The sequence below is a fragment of the Ranitomeya variabilis genome, chromosome 1 (genome assembly GCF_051348905.1).
Source record: "Ranitomeya variabilis isolate aRanVar5 chromosome 1, aRanVar5.hap1, whole genome shotgun sequence".
NCBI classification, from domain to species: domain Eukaryota; kingdom Metazoa; phylum Chordata; class Amphibia; order Anura; family Dendrobatidae; genus Ranitomeya; species Ranitomeya variabilis.
In genome coordinates this window covers 761,053,719-761,073,188 of record NC_135232.1, presented here as the reverse complement: position 1 = coordinate 761,073,188, position 19,470 = coordinate 761,053,719, and the positions used below count along the sequence as shown (strand labels likewise).

Below are 19,470 nucleotides of genomic sequence, written 5' to 3'. Positions count from 1 at the left end.
CGGCATGTCGGGCCAACGCATAGCGACGGCCCCCTGCCGACGCTAGTGTGAAAGCAGCCCAAGTCAGAAGGTTCAGTTCATTAGAGCATGTGAAACATAAGGAAAAAAGCACATGTAGATTAAAAAAAGGTAGATAAAAAAAAATTATTTCTTTGTTAGATTTTGTATTATTAAAAATTAGTGAAAGGTTAATACAAAGCAAACAGGGTAATCAAACAGTGAAAATAACCAAACATGTGGAACCGCAGGTCGGAGATACAGGTAAGATCAAAATGCGTATGTGATAAGTAAGAGTTCACATCCCTGTGAGGCAAGTACCTAAATCAACAGGTAAGGAGATTACAGTCACTAGTGAACCTAAAAGCAAGCGAAGAAAGAATCTAAGGGCAAAGAGAACAAAAAGATGGTATGTTATTACCCAAGACCTGCGGTGCCACTGACCCCTACACGTGTTTCAGCTGAAGTGCTTTTTTCCGGGTGCTCACACTGTACGCCAGCTCAGTGCTCAGGATAAAGGTCAGCACAGGGCGCTTACACTGTACGCCAGCTCAGTGCTCAGGATAAAGGTCAGCACAGGGCGCTTACACTGTACGCCAGCTCAGTGCTCAGGATAAAGGTCAGCACAGGGCGCTTACACTGTACGCCAGCTCAGTGCTCAGGATAAAGGTCAGCACAGGGCGTTCACACTGTACGCCAGCTCAGTGCTCAGGATAAAGGTCAGCACAGGACACACACTGTACGCCAGCTCAGGATAAAGGTCAGCACAGGGCGCTTACACTGTACGCCAGCTCAGTGCTCAGGATAAAGGTCAGCACAGGGCGCTTACACTGTACGCCAGCTCAGTGCTCAGGATAAAGGTCAGCACAGGGCGCTTACACTGTACGCCAGCTCAGTGCTCAGGATAAAGGTCAGCACAGGGCGTTCACACTGTACGCCAGCTCAGTGCTCAGGATAAAGGTCAGCACAGGACACACACTGTACGCCAGCTCAGGATAAAGGTCAGCACAGGGCGCTCACACTGTACGCCAGCTCAGTGCTCAGGATAAAGGTCAGCACAGGGCGCTCACACTGTGCGTCAGCTCAGTGCTCAGGATAAAGGTCAGCACAGCACACACACTGTACGCCAGCTCAGTGCTCAGGATAAAGGTCAGCACAGGGCGTTCACACTGTACACCAGCTTAGTTCTCAGGATAAAGGTCAGCACAGGGCGCTCACACTGTACGCCAGCTCAGTTCTCAGGATAAAGGTCAGCACAGGGCGCTCACACTGTACGCCAGCTCAGTGCTCAGGATAAAGGTCAGCACAGGGCGCTCACACTGTACGCCAGCTTAGTGCTCAGGATAAAGGTCAGCACAGGACACACACTGTACGCCAGCTCAGTGCTCAGGATAAAGGTCAGCACACGACACACTGTATGCCAGCTCAGTGCTCAGGATAAAGGTCAGCACAGGGCGCTCACACTGTGCGTCAGCTCAGTGCTCAGGATAAAGGTCAGCACAGCACACACACTGTACGCCAGCTCAGTGCTCAGGATAAAGGTCAGCACAGGGCGTTCACACTGTACGCCAGCTTAGTGCTCAGGATAAAGGTCAGCACAGGGCGCTCACACTGTACGCCAGCTCAGTGCTCAGGATAAAGGTCAGCACAGGGCGTTCACACTGTACGCCAGCTTAGTGCTCAGGATAAAGGTCAGCACAGGGCGCTAACACTGTACGCCTGCTCAGTGCTCAGGATAAAGGTCAGCACAGGGCGCTCACACTGTGCGTCAGCTCAGTGCTCAGGATAAAGGTCAGCACAGCACACACACTGTACGCCAGCTCAGTGCTCAGGATAAAGGTCAGCACAGGGCGTTCACACTGTACGCCAGCTTAGTGCTCAGGATAAAGGTCAGCACAGGGCACTCACCCTGTACGCCAGCTCAGTGCTCAGGATAAAGGTCAGCACAGGGCGTTCACACTGTACGCCAGCTTAGTGCTCAGGATAAAGGTCAGCACAGGACACACACTGTACGCCAGCTCAGTGCTCAGGATAAAGGTCAGCACACGACACACTGTATGCCAGCTCAGTGCTCAGGATAAAGGTCAGGACAGGGTGCTCACACTGTACGCCAGCTCAGTGCTCAGGATAAAGGTCAGGACAGGGCGCTCACACTGTACGCCAGCTCAGTGCTCAGGATAAAGGTCAGCACAGGACACACACTGTACGCCAGCTCAGTGCTCAGGATAAAGGTCAGCACACGACACACTGTATGCCAGCTCAGTGCTCAGGATAAAGGTCAGGACAGGGTGCTCACACTGTACGCCAGCTCAGTGCTCAGGATAAAGGTCAGGACAGGGCGCTCACACTGTACGCCAGCTCAGTGCTCAGGATAAAGGTCAGGACAGGGCGCTCACACTGTACGCCAGCTCAGTGCTCAGGATAAAGGTCAGCACAGGGCGCTCACACTGTACGCCAGCTCAGTGCTCAGGATAAAGGTCAGCACAGGGCGCTCACACTGTACGCCAGCTCAGTGCTCAGGATAAGGCTATGTGCACACTTTGCGGATTCCACTGCGGATCCGCAGCAGTTTCCCATGAGTTTACAGTACAATGTAAACCTATGGGAAACGAAAAACGCTGTGCACATGCTGCGGAAAAAGCCACGCAGAAACACAGCGGATTACATTCCGCAACATGTCACTTCTTTTCTGCGGATTTTCACCTGCTCCAATAGGAAAAGGCAGATGAAAAACCGCAGAAGAATCCGCAGTAAAATCTTGGAATTCCGCTGCGGAAAAATCCACAGTTGAATCCGCAGAGTGTGCACATAGCCTTAAGGTCAGCACAGGGCGCCCACACTGTACGTCAGCTCAGGGTAAAGGTCAGCACAGGGCGCTCACACTGGTTAGCACGGCACACCTGCACAGACAGCTGTAACGGGAGCTGACACGCCGCACACCCACTCTGACAGCTGCGGAGACATACACCACCCACGCTGGCTCTCTGTGCCCAGGACTCACCGAGGACTCTCCTCCTCCCCCACAAGCTCGGTGTTCCGGTTATTCACCATCCTGGCGCTCGGTACGGAGTACTCAGATGTTTTTCACTCCCGGAGGAAATAACGTCAGTGACGCCACGCCTCCCTTATCAGACGCTGCCATCACAGACAAGTAGCTGTGCGGCTCTTCCCGTGACGCCATGTGTAGGCGTGGTTCCGCTGCCTGGGAGGGTGCTGTGCAACTAGTGCCCTCTGTGGCGATGTGGTTACGGGGCCGGACGTATCTAGGGGATGGAGGCAGGCAGGGGATGGAGGCAGGCAGGGGGATGGAGGCAGGCAGGGGGATGGAGGCAGGCAGGGGGATGGAGGCAGGCAGGGGGATGGAGGCCGGCAGGGGATGGAGGCCGGCAGGGGGATGGAGGCAGGCAGGCAGGGGATGGAGGCAGGCAGGGGATGGAGGCCGGCAGGGGGATGGAGGCAGGCAGGCAGGCAGGGGATGGAGGCCGGCAGGGGGATGGAGGCAGGCAGGCAGGCAGGGGATGGAGGCCGGCAGGGGGATGGAGGCAGGCAGGGGGATGGAGGCCGGCAGGGGATGGAGGCAGGCAGGCAGGGGATGGAGGCCGGCAGGGGATGGAGGCAGGCAGGGGATGGAGGCAGGCAGGGGATGGAGGCAGGCAGGGGATGGAGGCAGGCAGGCAGGGGATGGAGGCCGGCAGGGGATGGAGGCAGGCAGGGGATGGAGGCCGGCAGGGGATGGAGGCCGGCAGGGGATGGAGGCCGGCAGGGGATGGAGGCAGGCAGGCAGGGGATGGAGGCCGGCAGGGGGATGGAGGCCGGCAGGGGATGGAGGCAGGCAGGCAGGGGATGGAGGCAGGCAGGGGATGGAGGCCGGCAGGGGATGGAGGCAGGCAGGGGGATGGAGGCAGGCAGGGGATGGAGGCCGGCAGGGGGATGGAGGCAGGCAGGGGATGGAGGCCGGCAGGGGATGGAGGCAGGCAGGCAGGGGATGGAGGCCGGCAGGGGATGGAGGCAGGCAGGCAGGGGATGGAGGCAGGCAGGGGATGGAGGCCGGCAGGGGATGGAGGCAGGCAGGGGGATGGAGGCCGGCAGGGGATGGAGGCCGGCAGGGGATGGAGGCCAGCAGGGGATGGAGGCCAGCAGGGGATGGAGGCAGGCAGGGGGATGGAGGCAGGCAGGGGGATGGAGGCAGGCAGGGGGATGGAGGCCGGCAGGGGATGGAGGCAGGCAGGGGATGCCGTCAGTCTGCTTGTTGTCTCTCCGCAGCTGCATTTTGTTGCCCCCTCCAGTATTTTGAGTCAGCGAAGGAAGCCCTCCGAGCCATGGTGACTTTAGCAGCGTAATCGGATAGGCTGGGGGTCACCCTAGTGACGTCAGTCGTTGGCAGCGCATAAAACGTTGGTGCTAAGTCAGTGGAGCTGAAGACACCGAAGATTTAGTGTAATAGGGAGGGGAGGAATCTGAAGACAAAGTATGGGGAGCCAGGGGAGATGGGTACAGCCACAGTATTGGGAGGGGGGATGGGTGTATGGTGAGCAAGGGGGATGTATGAGGAAACCGTATGAGTTAGGCTACTTTCACACTAGCGTCGTACGACGCACGTCGCAATGCTTCGTTTGGGAGAAAAACGCATCCTGCAAAGTTGCCCTCAGGATGCGTTTTTTCTCCATAGGCTTGCATTAGCGACAGATTGCCACACGTCGCATCCGTCGTGCGACGGATGCGTCGTGTTTTGGTGGGCCGTCGGCACAAAAAAGCATTACATGTAACGTTTTTTTGTGCGTCGTGTCCGCCATTTCCGACCGCGCATGCGCGGCCGGAACTCCGCCCCCTCCTCCCCGGACATTACAATGGGGCAGCGGATGCATTGTAATACTGCATCCACTGCCCCGTTGTGCTTTTTTTTCACAGCATGCGTCGGTACGTCGCTAGTGTGAAAGTAGCCTAATGGGTGCAGACAGAATGGGGAGCGAAGGGGGGGTAGGTGCATACAGTGTGAGGGGGGTGGGTGTGGACATAGTATTGGTAGCAATAGAGGGAGGATGGATGACAATACAGTATGAGGAGTAATGCGGGATGGGTGGGGACACAGTATGGGGAGTGATTAGATGGGTGCAGACGGTATGGGAAGTGTAGGGATTTATGATGGGAGGTGTGTGTGGACACAGTATGGAGAGTGAGGGATGTGTATGAGGAAACACTATGAGGGGGTAATGGTTGCAGACACAGTATGGTGAGTGAGGAAGGATGTATGAGAAAACGGTATGAGTGTAGGATGGATCCGGAAATAGTATGGGAAGCGAGGGAGATGTGTGAGGAGACAGAATAGACATTGAAGGGTAAATATTTGAGGAGACAGTATGGTTGGCAGGGGGATGTGTGAGGCGACAATATGAGGGAGAGGGGGAATGTGTGAGGAGACAGTATGGTGGGAGAAAAGTGTGAGAGGGCACATAATAGAGACTAGGCAGTAGGGATAACAGTATAGAGACTGGGCACTATAGGAGGGGGACACAGTGTGAAGAGGAGACCCAGTATTGGAAAGAAGATGGCAGTGTGGAGAGCATGTACCATAAGAGGGACAGTCAGTGCCGGTTTTAGACAAAATGGGGCCCCGGGGCAAAAGTTTAACCCCTTAATCCCATATGACGTACTATCCCGTTGAGGTGACCTGGGACTTAAATCCCAGTGACGGGATAGTACGTCATAGTCGATCGGCCGCGCTCACGGGGGGAGCACGGCAGATTGCCGCCGGGTGTCAGCTGATTGTTACAGCTGACATCTGGCACTATGTGCCAGGAGCGGTCACGGACCGCTCCCAGCACATTAGCCCCCGGAACACTGCGATCAAACATGATCACAGTGTTCTGGCGGCATAGGGAAGCATCGCGCAGGGAGGGGGCTCCCTGCGTGCCTCCCTGAGACCCTCGGAACAACGCGATGTGATCGCGTTGTTCAGAGGGTCTCCTACCTCCTCCTCCCTGCAGGCCCCGGATCCAAAATGGCTGCGGGGCTACTTCCGGGTCCTGTAGGGAGGTGGCTTGCAAACGCCTGCTCAGAGCAGGTGCCAGCAAGCCTCCTGCAGTGCCTGTCAGATCGCTGATCTGACACACTGCATTGCAAAGTGTCAGATCAGCGATCTGATAATATATAGTGATGTCCCCCCGGGGCAATGTGATTAAGTAAAAAAATATATATATATTGTTCCAATAAATACATTTCTTTATCTAAATAAAAAAAGCAAAACAATAAAAGTACACATATTTAGTATCGCCGCCTCCGTAATGACCCGACCTATAAAACTGTCCCAATAGTTATACCCTTCAGTGAACACTGTAAAAAAAAACGAGGCAAAAAACACTTTATGATCATACCGCCAAACAAAAAGTGGAATAACACGCGATCAAAAAGACATTTAAATAACCATGGTACTGCTGAAAATGTCATCTTGTTCCGCAAAAAAAGTTATAGTCCTCAGAATAAAGCGATGCAAAAATAATTATTTTTTATATAAAATAGTTTTTATCGTATAAAAGCACCAAAACATAAAAAAATGGTATAAATGAGGTATTGCTGTAATCGTACTGACCTGAAGAATAAAACTGCTTTATCAATTTTACCAAAAGCGGAACGGTATAACCCCCCCAAAATATATACATGAATAGCTGGTTTTTGGTCATCCTGCCTCACAAAAATTTTTTGGTAGAGCATTGAACAGCAAGGTGGATTGTTGCTGAAGGGAAAAAAAAACAAATCTTTAAATCTTCAGCTTAGCGAGTGTGAGCGAGCTGAGTGTGACCTGAGTGTAAGTGTGGATGGCGGTAAGTGTGACTTGTGATTCAGTGACTTTGGATTCAGGGAGTTTCCAAGGGAGGAATTGCTGAATTAATGTCTGTATTTTATTAATACTTTGTATTTATTTTTATTTAACGTTTCTGTGTGGTGCAATCCCCATTAGGAAATGTGCTCCACTATTGTTAATGCCATCCAGTGTACATCTTGCCACATGTATGCAGTCCTTGATCAGCCGGTCGAGGGTGCATACTGCTGTGCGAGATGTGAGCACATTGTGCATTTGGAAACCCAGATTCTGGATCTAAATGTGCAGCTGGCAACACTGAGATCCATAGACAATATGGAGAGGAGTCTTCTGCTCACTGAGCAGACGCTCAATGGGATAGATGAGGAGGGGGATGGTAGGATGGAGCTGCAGGACAGTGAAGTAGGTAGCTGGGTGACATTCAGAAAGCGGGGTAGAGGGAAGAGTGCCAGGGAGGCTAGTCCTGATCTGACACACCCCAATAAGTTTGCTAAGTTGGCGGATGAGGGGTGTGCCAGTACAGGGGTAGAGAGAATCAAATCACTACACTCATCCTAGTTCAAGTCAATTTTGATGAAGTGAAAATTTTTTTTATTGAAGGTGAAAAATGAAACAATAAGGCAACCAAAAAATTTTTTAACGTTTCGGCCACTCAGTGGCCTTGATCACAAATGATGCTGTAACAAAAATAGAAAAAAACAGTGTATGAACATATAATATATACAGTGCTCAAATGTACAAGATATACAGAATATACAGAAAACTATCTATACAAATATGGATATAATGGAACACATGTCAAAATGTCCGTAAACAGACAAAACGAATTTTTGTCACAATAAGAGGACCTATGTTGGATACAAGGACTTTAAAACAAAGAATGGGTTTCTTGAAGATAGTATGTATCTATAGAGAAAGAGGTAAAGATGGATTAGCGTACCCTTAGTAGGTTGTTCGTATAACGTCTTATGATAATAGAGTAGAAAATTCAAAATTAAAGGTGGCCCAGATTTCCCCTGTTCAGAGACAATAGGAGAACATGATATGGTATAGATATATAGTGTCAAGGTTATCCCATAGAAATGTATGTGGTCCATGGGATTATAACACTAAACTGTATATAGGAGTACACAGCACATAGAGAGGTATTTACCCAGATAGTGAAAAAAGGGGCTTTTAATTTCAATTGTAACTGTCCAGGACAGAGTATCAGTGGTTTTGAGACCTCTGTCGTATGTTAGATTGTCTGTAATATAAATACATATATAGGATGTGCCTGGCACTAAAGTTGTACAGAAAAGCAACATGTTATGTATGTCCATGGTATTTATACCTTAGTAATCCTTAGCCCATATCTTGTAGTCCTGAGGGACACAGGGGTGGGTAGTGGAGGTAAGGTTCTCCACACTAGGTTTGACTCCTCAGTATAAGGTGGATATGCCTATTAAAGACTAAGGATAGGGACATATTATAAAAAGGTCTAACCGCTTGGAGTACTTATCTGATGTGCGGCCGTAGTCTCACATGGATTGGTGGCGCAGTGTGTGCGCAGTCCGGGGCCGAGGAGACCGTTTGGCTGGTCCTGTGGTGAGCGCCGACACAGAACGTGTCCTGGCGGTGGAGGCGGCAATGCCATGTAAGAGCAGCGCCGTTATATATATAGTACCGATCGGTCCTGCGACCGGAAGTAAGTGCGGACGCCAGCGCCTGCGCAGTACCCAAAGATCGCGTGTAAGTCCGGCGCCTGCGCACTGTGGAGGAAAATCGGCGCATGCGCTGTGTCAAAATGGAGGGAACGGAGCCGGCACAGTGTAATGTAGTGGCAAGCGTGTTTGGTGCTAGCGTGGGAGAAACTCTGTTGGCGTACAGGGGTAGCACTGCTGCAGCCAGGCATGCCCTCTGAAAGCCGGAGGAGTGACTGCTACAGTAAGGAGGGAAATAGGAGAGCAGTACAGGTCAGACAGGTGCTGGTAGTGGGGGACTCAATTATTAGGGGAACAGATAGGGCAATCTGTCACAAAGACAGGGATCGTTGGACGGTGTGCTGCCTACCTGGCGCTCGAGTCCGACACATCGCTGATCGGGTGGACAGATTACTGGGAGGGGCTAGTGAGGACCCAGCGGTCATGGTGCACATTGGCACAAATGACAAAGTTAGAGGTAGGTGGAAGGTCCTTAAAGATGATTTCAGGGAATTAGGCTGCAAGCTGAAAGCAAGGACCTCCAACGTGGTATTTTCCGAAATACTTCCTGTACCACGTGCCACGCCAGAGAGGCAACGGGAGATTAGGGAGGTTAATAAGTGGCTCAAGAATTGGTGTAGGAAAGAGGGGTTTGGGTTTCTGCAGAACTGGGCCGACTTCTCAGTGGGCTACAGGCTCTACGCTAGGGACGGGCTGCACCTCAATGGCGAAGGTGCAGCTGTGCTGGGGGAGAAAATGGCTAGAAGGTTGGAGGAGTGTTTAAACTAGGGATTGGGGGGGAGGGTATTCAATTTATAGGAGGGAAAGATAGGGCAGATAGAGACCTGGGCACAAATAAGGAAGTTGGGGGTGGCGGTGGCATGGGGGGTGAGGTTAGAACAGTTAATAATTTAAGAAAGAATAGAGGTACAGAGAGGAACATCAAGTGCATGTATACTAATGCCAGAAGCCTCGCCAACAAAATGACCGAATTAGAATTAATGTTGTTGGAGCATAATTATGACATGGTGGGGATATCTGAAACATCGCTGGATGAGAGCCATGACTGGGCTGTTAACTTGCAGGGCTATAGCCTTTTCAGAAATGACCGTACAGATAAACGAGGGGGTGGGGTGTGTCTGTATGCAAAATCGTCCTTAAAACCCATCCGGCGTGATAATATAGGTGAATTTAATGAAAATGTAGAGTCCCTGTGGGTGGAGATAAGGGGAGGGGGAAAAAATAATAAATTACTGATAGTGGTTTGTTATAAATCTCCAAAAATAATGGAAGCAATGGAGAATATCCTCGTAAAGCAAATAGATGAAGCTGCAACTCAAGGAGAAGTCATTATTATGGGGGACTTCAACTACCCTGAAATAGATTGGGGAACAGAAACCTGCAGTTCCAGCAAAGGTAATCGGTTTTTGACAACTATGAGAGACAATTACCTTTCACAACTGGTTCAGGACCCAACAAGAAGGGGGGCACTGCTAGACCTAATATTAACCAACAAGCCAGACCGCATAGCAAATATAAGGGTTGGGGGTCACTTGGGGATTAGTGATCACAAAATAATACGTTTTCGTGTATCCTTTAATAAGATGTGTAGTAGAGGGGTGACTAGGACACTAAACTTCAGGAGGGCAAATTTCCAACGGATGAGAGATGATCTTGGTGCAATTAACTGGGACGATATCCTGAGACATAAAAATACACAAAGAAAATGGGAGACATTTATTAGCATCCTGGATAGGACCTGTGCACAGTATATACCGTATGGGAATAAACATACTAGAAATAGGAGGAAACCAATATGGCTAATTAGAGCTGTAGGGGGTGCAATAAGTGACAAAAAGAAAGCATTTAGAGAATTAAAGGAAGTAGGTAGTGATGAGGCATTAAATAAATACAGAAAATTAAATAAATTCTGTAAAAAGCAAATCAAGGCAGCAAAAATTGAGACAGAGAGACTCATTGCCAGAGAGAGTAAAAATAGTCCCAAAATATTCTTTAACTACATAAATAGTAAGAAACTAAAAAATGAAAGTGTTGGCCCCCTTAAAAATAGTCTGGGTGAAATGGTGGATGAGGATGAGGAAAAAGCCAATATGCTAAATGACTTTTTTTCATCAGTATTTACACAAGAAAATCCCATGGCAGACAATATGATCAGTGATAACAAAAATTCCCCATTAAGTGTCACCTGCTTAACCCAGCAGGAAGTACGGCGGCGTCTAAAAATCACTAAAATTGACAAATCTCCGGGCCCGGATGGGATACACCCCCGAGTACTGCAGGAATTAAGTACAGTCATTGATAGACCATTATTTTTAATCTTTAAAGAGTCCATAATAACAGGGTCTGTACCACAGGACTGGCGTATAGCAAATGTGGTGCCAATATTCAAAAAGGGGACAAAAACTGAACTCGGAAATTATAGGCCAGTAAGCTTAACCTCTACTGTGGGTAAAATCCTGGAGGGCATTCTAAGGGATGTTATACTGGAGTATCTGAAGAGGAATAACCTCATGACCCAGTATCAACACGGGTTTACTAGGGACCGTTCATGTCAGACTAATTTGATCAGCTGCTATGAAGAGGTAAGTTCCGGACTGGACCAAGGGAACCCAGTAGATGTAGTGTATATGGACTTTTCAAAAGCTTTTGATACGGTGCCACACAAAAGGTTGATACATAAAATGAGAATAATGGGGATAGGGGAAAATATGTGTAAGTGGGTTGAGAGCTGGCTCAGGGATAGGAAAAAAAGAGTGGTTATTAATGGAGCACACTCGGACTGGGTTGCGGTTAGCAGTGGGGTACCACAGGGGTCAGTATTCGGCCCTCTTCTTTTTAACATATTTATTAATGACCTTGTAGGGGGCATTCAGAGTAGAATTTCAATATTTGCAGATGACACTAAACTCTGCAGGGTAATCAATACAGGGGAGGACAATTTTATATTACAGGATGATTTATGTAAACTAGAAGCTTGGGCTGATAAATGGCAAATGAGCTTTAATGGGGATAAATGTAAGGTCATGCACTTGGGTAGAAGTAATAAGATGTATAACTATGTGCTTAATTCTAAAACTCTGGGCAAAACCGTCAATGAAAAAGACCTGGGTGTATGGGTGGATGACAAACTCACATTCAGTGGCCAGTGTCAGGCAGCTGCTACAAAGGCAAATAAAATAATGGGATGCATTAAAAAAGGCATAGATGCTCATGAGGAGAACATAATTTTACCTCTATACAAGTCACTAGTTCGACCACACTTAGAATACTGTGCACAGTTCTGGTCTCCGGTGTATAAGAAAGACATAGCTGAACTAGAGCGGGTGCAGAGAAGAGCGACCAAGGTTATTAGAGGACTGGGGGGTCTGCAATATCAAGATAGGTTATTACACTTGGGGCTGTTTAGTTTGGAAAAACGAAGACTAAGGGGTGATCTTATTTTAATGTATAAATATATGAGGGGACAGTACAAAGACCTTTCTGATGATCTTTTTAATCATAGACCTGAGACGGGGACAAGGGGGCATCCTCTACGTCTGGAGGAAAGAACGTTTAAGCATAATAACAGACGCGGATTCTTTACTGTAAGAGCAGTGAGACTATGGAACTCTCTGCCGTATGATGTTGTAATGAGTGATTCGTTACTTAAATTTAAGAGGGGACTGGATGCCTTTCTTGAAAAGTATAATGTTACAGGGTATATACACTAGATTCCTTGATAGGGCGTTGATCCAGGGAACTAGTTTGATTGCCGTAGGTGGAGTCAGGAAGGAATTTTTTTCCCCAATGTGGAGCTTACTCTTTGCCACATGGTTTTTTTTTGCCTTCCTCTGGATCAACATGTTAGGGCATGTTAGGTTAGGCTATGGGTTGAACTAGATGGACTTAAAGTCTTCCTTCAACCTTAATAACTATGTAAAAATCGGAATAAAAAGCGATAAAAAAAGTAATGTGCCTGAAAATGGTACCAATAAAAACGTCAACTCGTCCCGCAAAAAACAAGACCTCACATGACTCTGTGGACCAAAATATGGAAAAATTATAGCTCTCAAAATGTGGAGACGCAAAAACTATTTTTTGCAATAAAAAAGCGTCTTTTAGTGTGTGACAGCTGCCAATCATAAAAAGCGCGCTATTAAAGTAAATCAAACCCCCTTAGTTAGGGAAAAATAATAAAATTTAAAAAATGTATTTATTTCCATTTTCCCATTAGGGATAGGGTTGGGGCTAAAGTTAGGGTTAGGGTTGGGGCTAAAGTGAAGGTTAGGGTTGGGGCTAAAGTTAGGGTTAGGGCTAAAGTTAGGGTTAGGGTTGGGGCTAAAGTTAGGGTTGGGGCTACAGTTAGGGTTGGGGCTAAAGTTAGGGTTAGGGTTGGGGCTAAAGTTAGGGTTAGGGCTAAAGTTAGGGTTAGAGTTGGGGCTAAAGTTAGGGTTTGGATTACATTTACGGCTGGGATTAGAGTTGGGATTAGGGTTAAGGGTATCGTTAGGGTTATGGAAGGGATTAGGGTTAGGGGTGTGTTGGAGTTAGGGGTGTGGTTTGGGTTAGGGGTGTGTTGGGGTTAGGGGTGTGGATGGGATCAAGGTTAGGGGCATGTTCGGGTTAGGGGTGTGGTTAGGGTTATGGTTTTGGTTAGGGTTAGGGGTGTGTTTGGGTTAGGGTTTCCGGTAGAATTGGGGAGTTTCCACTGTTCAGGCACATCAGGGGCTCTCCAAATGCGACATGGCGTCCGATCTCAATTCCAGCCAATTCTGCGTTGAAAAAGTAAAACAGTGCTCCTTCCATTCCGAGCTCTCCCTTGTGTCCAAACAGGGGTTTACCCCAACATATGGGGTATCAATGAAGCGCCCCCAGACACAGGGCAACAGGATGCTCAGCACCGGGTCTCGGTGTCTCGGTTCTGGGAATGTCACGGTGGCCCGACCTGGTCCGTGACCCTGCTAAGGGGCGCCCAATTAAAGGTGATAGTTTGTCAAGTGTTCGTGACGCCACCTGTGGTATTCGGTTAGGGTGACCGGCGCTGCTAGGGGTCCGCTGGGGTGATGGAAAGGCAGCTTAATGGTATAACTTCCCACAGGTGAAGTATGTCCCCAGGGCTTCCCAAGGTGTGTAGATGGTGATGGCAGGGGATGTGAGGCGCAGAAAGTAACGAGACACAAGGTTGCAGTCTCTTTACCTTTTACTGAAGACTTCGGCATCCACAATCCAGAGCACTGCTCACAGGGCTGGCTGAATCCGGCCGGTCTGAAGGCACATCCAGAGTTCCCTTTGCAGGTGGAAATCAGTAGCCTTCCTACTAGCGCCTGTGTGTTCTAGTACTTCCCTGCTGAGCACCACGAGATAGTCCTCACAACTGTCATGTATGTTTCTGTCTCTCTCCATCCCCCCAGATGATATGGATAGGACGACCCGTATGACGGGGTAGGCCTGGAGTTATTTTATAGGGACCCTAGAGATGCCCCTCTCCCACAATTGCCTCCGTTGTCTTCATTAGGTGTAAAGGTTGGACAGCCAACTTGGAATAAACTGCCCTGCCGTAGTTCAGAGTAATGCGTAGAGCCTATTACTCCCTCGGTGTTCCGGCCACCGGCTACGCGCCTCAGAAGGATGTTGCCGATCTTAAGGCAGGACTCCTCCTGGTTCTATCTCCTTTATGCTGTGATCTCGTTTCTCGCCCTCCACAATATACTTCGCTTCTTGTCCTTTCTTAGGAAACTGCCGCTATGCAGTGCAGGCGCAGCTCCGTAGCGATCTTTCTGTGCTTGGCCGCTGTCAGGATCCCACACCCGACAGGTCCTCCCTGGAACTCTCCCAGGCTGCTTTCTGACTAACTTCCTATCCAACCCCCAGTTCTACCCATGTGTGAGGAGTGGCCTAGTAGATAGGACCTTTTGCTCCCCCTGGTGGCCGGAGTGTGAAGTGTAATGTGTGACTGTGATACCTGGCAAGGTGAACTCTTTTAGTACAATCAGACGTACCATCACTCCCCCTGGTGGAAGAGCGACGTTACTGCAACGACCAGACTCTGGGGCGCTGCACTCCCCCCCCCCCCCGTTAAATCCAGTACTCCCGGACTGGGAAAAGAAGAACAACAATACATGTTAGTAAAAAACATACAAAATTTTTGAAATGCTATGAACAAGTAAATATAACAGTGCTTCCCTTTATGGGAGGTGAGGACACTTGATTGTTGCGAAAGTCTTGGTCATGCACAGTTCATGACTCCCAGTTCAGTGGGTGCAAACGTGAAACAGCAGGGATACCGGGTAAACAAAGGGATCCCTTTTGAAAGCTTTGGAGCAATTCACTGTCCATTACTCCATTGTCCATTTTAAATCTGTAACAAAGATATATACACAAACATTTTTAACCAAATAGCAGCTCCCGTTAATATTTCCAAGTTTTGTAGTGAATTGGGGTTTGATTCTTGGTGCTACGTGTAGACCTCCGCAGTGCAGGGGTTGCTATTGACCTAACAGGGCCCGCTGTGCTTGCTATCGCTGGTGTAGTGCACTGTCTTCTAGCTACACTTCTAGTGAGTCTGGGTAGCACTGGCATGCTCTCAGGGCTGCTGCTACTAATGGTGGGTATGGCAGATTCACCGATAGCAGAGGGAGGACTTGCCGGTTTAACTGTTGGCATGGCATCCTCTGGTGGGATCTGCTGTGATCACGGTTCCGGATGATCTGGCATCACGTTTGGTTCTGGCGGTTTCAGCTGACGAAATGTTAAAACAGGTACCACAATGGCCTGGTTTATTTGAGTCCAAGACTGGGCTGGAGATGTTCCTGGATCTGTTTCCCTCTCTCTCAACTTATCAGGGCATAGTTTAAGGTGGTCTCTGGATATTGCTGTTGAGGTTTCTCCTCCATCTTTGCTGATGAAACAGACCTTCGTATTGTCAAAATTTGATGGCAGGATGGTATACGGTTCCGCTTCCCATTGGTCGTCAAGCTTGTGTAATCTCCTCTTCCGTTTGAGTACTTGCTCACCGGGTGACAAGGGAATTGCAGGAGCATGCTGGTTGTAGTCCCTTTCTTGTTTTTGTCTGGGTTGGGCTAGACTTCTTTCCACGCATTTCTGTATTTTGCGGTACCTTTGCTGCCTTTCTGTATCCCAATCTACATCTGGCGAGGTATCTTCGGGGGTTAGGACCCCCATGTCTAGATCAACAGGTAACTTGCTAGATCTTCCTCGCATCAGGTACGCTGGAGTGCAGTTGGTGGAATTCACTGGGATGTGGTTGTACATGTCTACCAAGTCAGGCAACTTTGTTGGCCACAAGTTCCGTTCCTCCACAGGCAAGGTCTTCAGTAATTCGATTACCACTTGGTTCATCTTCTCGCACATCCCATTGGTTTGTGGATGGTACGGTGTTGTTCTGATCTTCTTACACCCGTACAGATTGCAGAATTCCTGGAACACCTCCGCTTCAAATGCTGGCCCTTGATCGGTCAGTATCTTCTCCGGGTACCCATGTGGTCTACAGAAGTACTGCCTGAAGGTTTTGGCGGCCGTCCTGTCCGTCAGATCTTTGACAGGCACAACTACCAGAAATCTAGAGTAGTGGTCGATGATGGTAAGAGCGTAGACATAGCCTGACCGACCAGGTGTTAGCTTCACATGATCTAGCGTGACCAGTTCGAGCGGCCGTTTGTTGATGATAGGCTGCAAGGGAGCCCGTTGGCTGTCACGGTCCTTCCTGCGTAGGCTACATGGGCCACACTCTCGACACCACTTTTCGATGGCTTTCTTCATGCCAATCCAGTAGAACCTCCCACGGAGTAGATGCTCCAACTTCCTCCATCCAAAGTGTCCTGCCCCATCGTGGTACGCTCCCAGAACCATTGGTGCATCTTGCCTTGGGACTACTATCTGCCATACCAATTCATGAGTGCGTGGGTCGATGCTTCTTCGGCACAGCTTACCATCGTGAATAAACAGTTTGCCTCTCACCTTCCACAGCTGTTGTGTCTCTTGTGGATCATCCGGGCCGGGATGCGAAACTGCCTGCGTCAGGAGCTCTTTCACCCGACGGACCGCGGGGTCACCATCCTGGGTCTCTGCCCATCCGTGGTGGGGCAGGGGATTCAGCGTGGCGTCCTGCTTGTTCTTGCGCCTGTTCTCCACATGATGGGAACACTGGGTGGCCTTGGGGCGATGGAAAGCGGGCAGCTCTATCTCTTCAAGTGCTTCCGGGTCTTCTCCCGTTTCTGGCAAGTTGGGCATCCGGGACAATGCATCGCATTCGCATTCTTGTGCCCTGCCCGGTACTTGATGGTGAAGTCGTAATTGGACAACCGGTCCATCCACCGCTGTTCCAAGGCGCCAAGTTTTGCTGTGTCCAAGTGTGTTAGTGGATTATTATCCGTGAAGACGGTGAATTTTGCTGAGGCCAGGTAGTGCTTAAACCTCTCTGTCACTGCACAAACGATGGCGAGGAATTCCAGCTTAACCCCTTCATGCCGCGTTCATGTTTTTGTGTTTTCGTTTTTCACTCCCCTCCTTCCCAGAGCCATAACTTTTTTATTTTTCCGTCAATATGGCCATGTGAGGGCTTATTTTTTGCGGGACGAGTTGTACTTTTGAAGGACATGATTGGTTTTACCATGTCGTGTACTAGAAAACGGGAAAAAAATTCCAAGTGCGGTGAAATTGCAAAAAAAGTGTAATCCCACACTTGTTTTTTGTTTGGCTTTTTTGCTAGGTTCACTAAATGCTAAAACTAACCTGCCATTATGATTCTCTAGGTCATTACGAGTTCATAGACACCTAACATGTCTAGGTTATTTTTTATCCAAGTGGTGAAAAAAAATTCCAAACTTTGCTTAAAAACAACAACAAAAAAAAGTGCCATTTTCCGATACCCGTAGCATCTCCAATTTTCGTGATCTGGGGTCGGGTGAGGGCTTATTTTTTGCATGCCGAGCTGATGTTTTTAATGATACCATTTCGGCGCAGATGCGTTCTTTTGATCGCCCGTTATTGCATTTTAACGCAATGTCGCGGTGACCAAAAAAACGTAATTCTGGCGTTTCGGATTTTTTTCTTGCTACGCTGTTTAGCGATCAGGTTAATGCTTTTTTTTAATTGATAGATCGGGCGATTCTGAACGCGGCGATACCAAATATGTGTAGTTTTTTTTTATTATTATTGTTTTATTTAGGATGGGGCGAAAGGGGGGTGATTTAAACTTTTATATTTTTTATATTTTTTTCACATTTTTAAAAACTTTTTTTTTTTCACTTTTGCCATGCTTCAATAGCCTCCAAGGGAGGCTAGAAGCAGGCACAGCCCGATCGGCTCTGCTACATAACAGCGATCATCAGATCGCTGTTATGTAGCTGAAATGCAGGTGTGCTGTGAGCGCCGACCACAGGGGGGCGCTCACAGCAGGCCGGCATCAGTAACCATAGAGGTCTCAAGGACCTCTATGGTTACTATCCTGATGCATCGCCGACCCCCGATCATGTGACGGGGGTCGGCGATGACGTCATTTCCAGCCGCCCGGCCGGATGCGGTAGTTAAATGCCGCTGTCTGCATTTGACAGCGGCATTTAACAGGTTAATAGCGGCGGGTGAATAGCGATTTCACCCGCCGCTATTGCGCGCACATGTCAGCTGTACAAAACAGCTGACATGTCGCGACTTTGATGTGCGCTCACCGCCGGAGCGCACATCAAAGCAGGGGACCCGACATGCGCAGTACATGTACGGCGCATGTCGCGAAAGGGTTTAAGGAACTGTAGTTGTCAGGGTTCCTTTCAGTGGGACGAAGTTTCCTGCTGGCGTAAGCGATTATTCTCTCCTTGCCTTTCTGGACCTGGGACAACATGGCCCCCAGTCCCACGTTGCTGGCATCCGTATACAGCACAAACGGTTGGTCATATTCAGGGTAGGCCAGTACCTCTTTTCCCGTCAGCGCCAACTTTAAACAAGTGAAGGATCCCTCTAGTCCATCGTTCCAATCAAATGGGGTATTCTTACCCTTGGTTTTCTTGGATTGGCCCACCAACAGGTCTTGCAATGGCGCGGCCTTCTTGGTGAAGTCCTTGATAAACCTCCTGTAGTAGCCTACCAACCCGATGAACTGCCGGACTTCATGGAGGTTGCCGGGCTTCGGCCAGTCTTTGATCACAGTGACCTTGTCAGGGTCTGGGGCCACCCCTTCGGCACTCACTACATGGCCCAGGTACTGCACTTTGGGTTTTAGCAGATGGCATTTGGACGGATTTACCTTTAGGCCAAAGTTGGACAGGGCTTCGAACACCTCGGCCAGGTGCTTCAGATGGTCGTCATAAGTCTTGGAGAAGACAATGACATCGTCCAGATATAGCAACACGGTTTCAAAGTTCTTGTGTCCCAGACAGCACTCCATCATCCTCTGGAACGTTCCCGGGGCATTGCACAATCCGAAGGGCATGTAGTTGAATTCGCAGAGACCCATCGGCATCGTGAAGGCCGTCTTTTCCTTGTCCGACTCTGCCACGGGAACCTGCCAGTACCCACTGGTGAGATCCAAGGTAGAGAAGTAGTTAGCAGATTTTAAAGCAGCCAAGGACTCCTCTATCCTGGGCAGTGGTATGCATCCTTATGTGTAATGCGATTTATCTGCCTATAATCAACACACATCCTCATTGTGCCATCCTTCTTCCTGAAGAGGACTAATGGGGCTGCCCAGGGGCTACAACTGTCTCTCACTACCCCAGCCTCCTTCAGCTCTCGCAACATGTCTTTGGCACACTGATAATGAGCTGGGGGTACAGGACGGTATCTCTCTTTTATGGGTGGATGATCTCCTGTGGGGATATGATGTTGAATCCCTTTTACCTGCCCAAAATCTAGGGGGTGCTTGCTGAATACCCGCTCATACTCATGAACCACTCTGTAGGCCTCCTGTTTCTGGTGTGATGGGGTAGAGTCAGTGCCCACGTGCAATTCCTGACACCAATC

The 19,470-nt window shown here is 49.1% G+C and overlaps 1 protein-coding gene and 1 long non-coding RNA gene across 2 annotated transcripts in view; both read right to left on the bottom strand.

The window, feature by feature from the left end:
- Positions 1-3,254, bottom strand: part of R3HDM4 (R3H domain containing 4) — a 64,232-nt gene extending 60,978 nt beyond the window's left edge. Inside the window, exon 1 of the mRNA XM_077271562.1 lies at positions 2,999-3,254. Coding sequence (XP_077127677.1) covers positions 2,999-3,048 — 50 coding nt within the window. The 5' untranslated portion in view covers positions 3,049-3,254. The remainder of the gene's footprint in view (positions 1-2,998) is intronic.
- A 3,679-nt stretch (positions 3,255-6,933) lies between these two features.
- Positions 6,934-8,656, bottom strand: LOC143766135 (uncharacterized). Its single transcript, XR_013213544.1, has 3 exons — positions 8,339-8,656; positions 7,755-7,830; positions 6,934-7,491 (listed from the first exon to the last, which is right to left on the bottom strand). It is a non-coding gene; the product is annotated as an uncharacterized LOC143766135 (long non-coding RNA).
- Between the last annotated feature and the right edge of the window lie 10,814 nt (positions 8,657-19,470).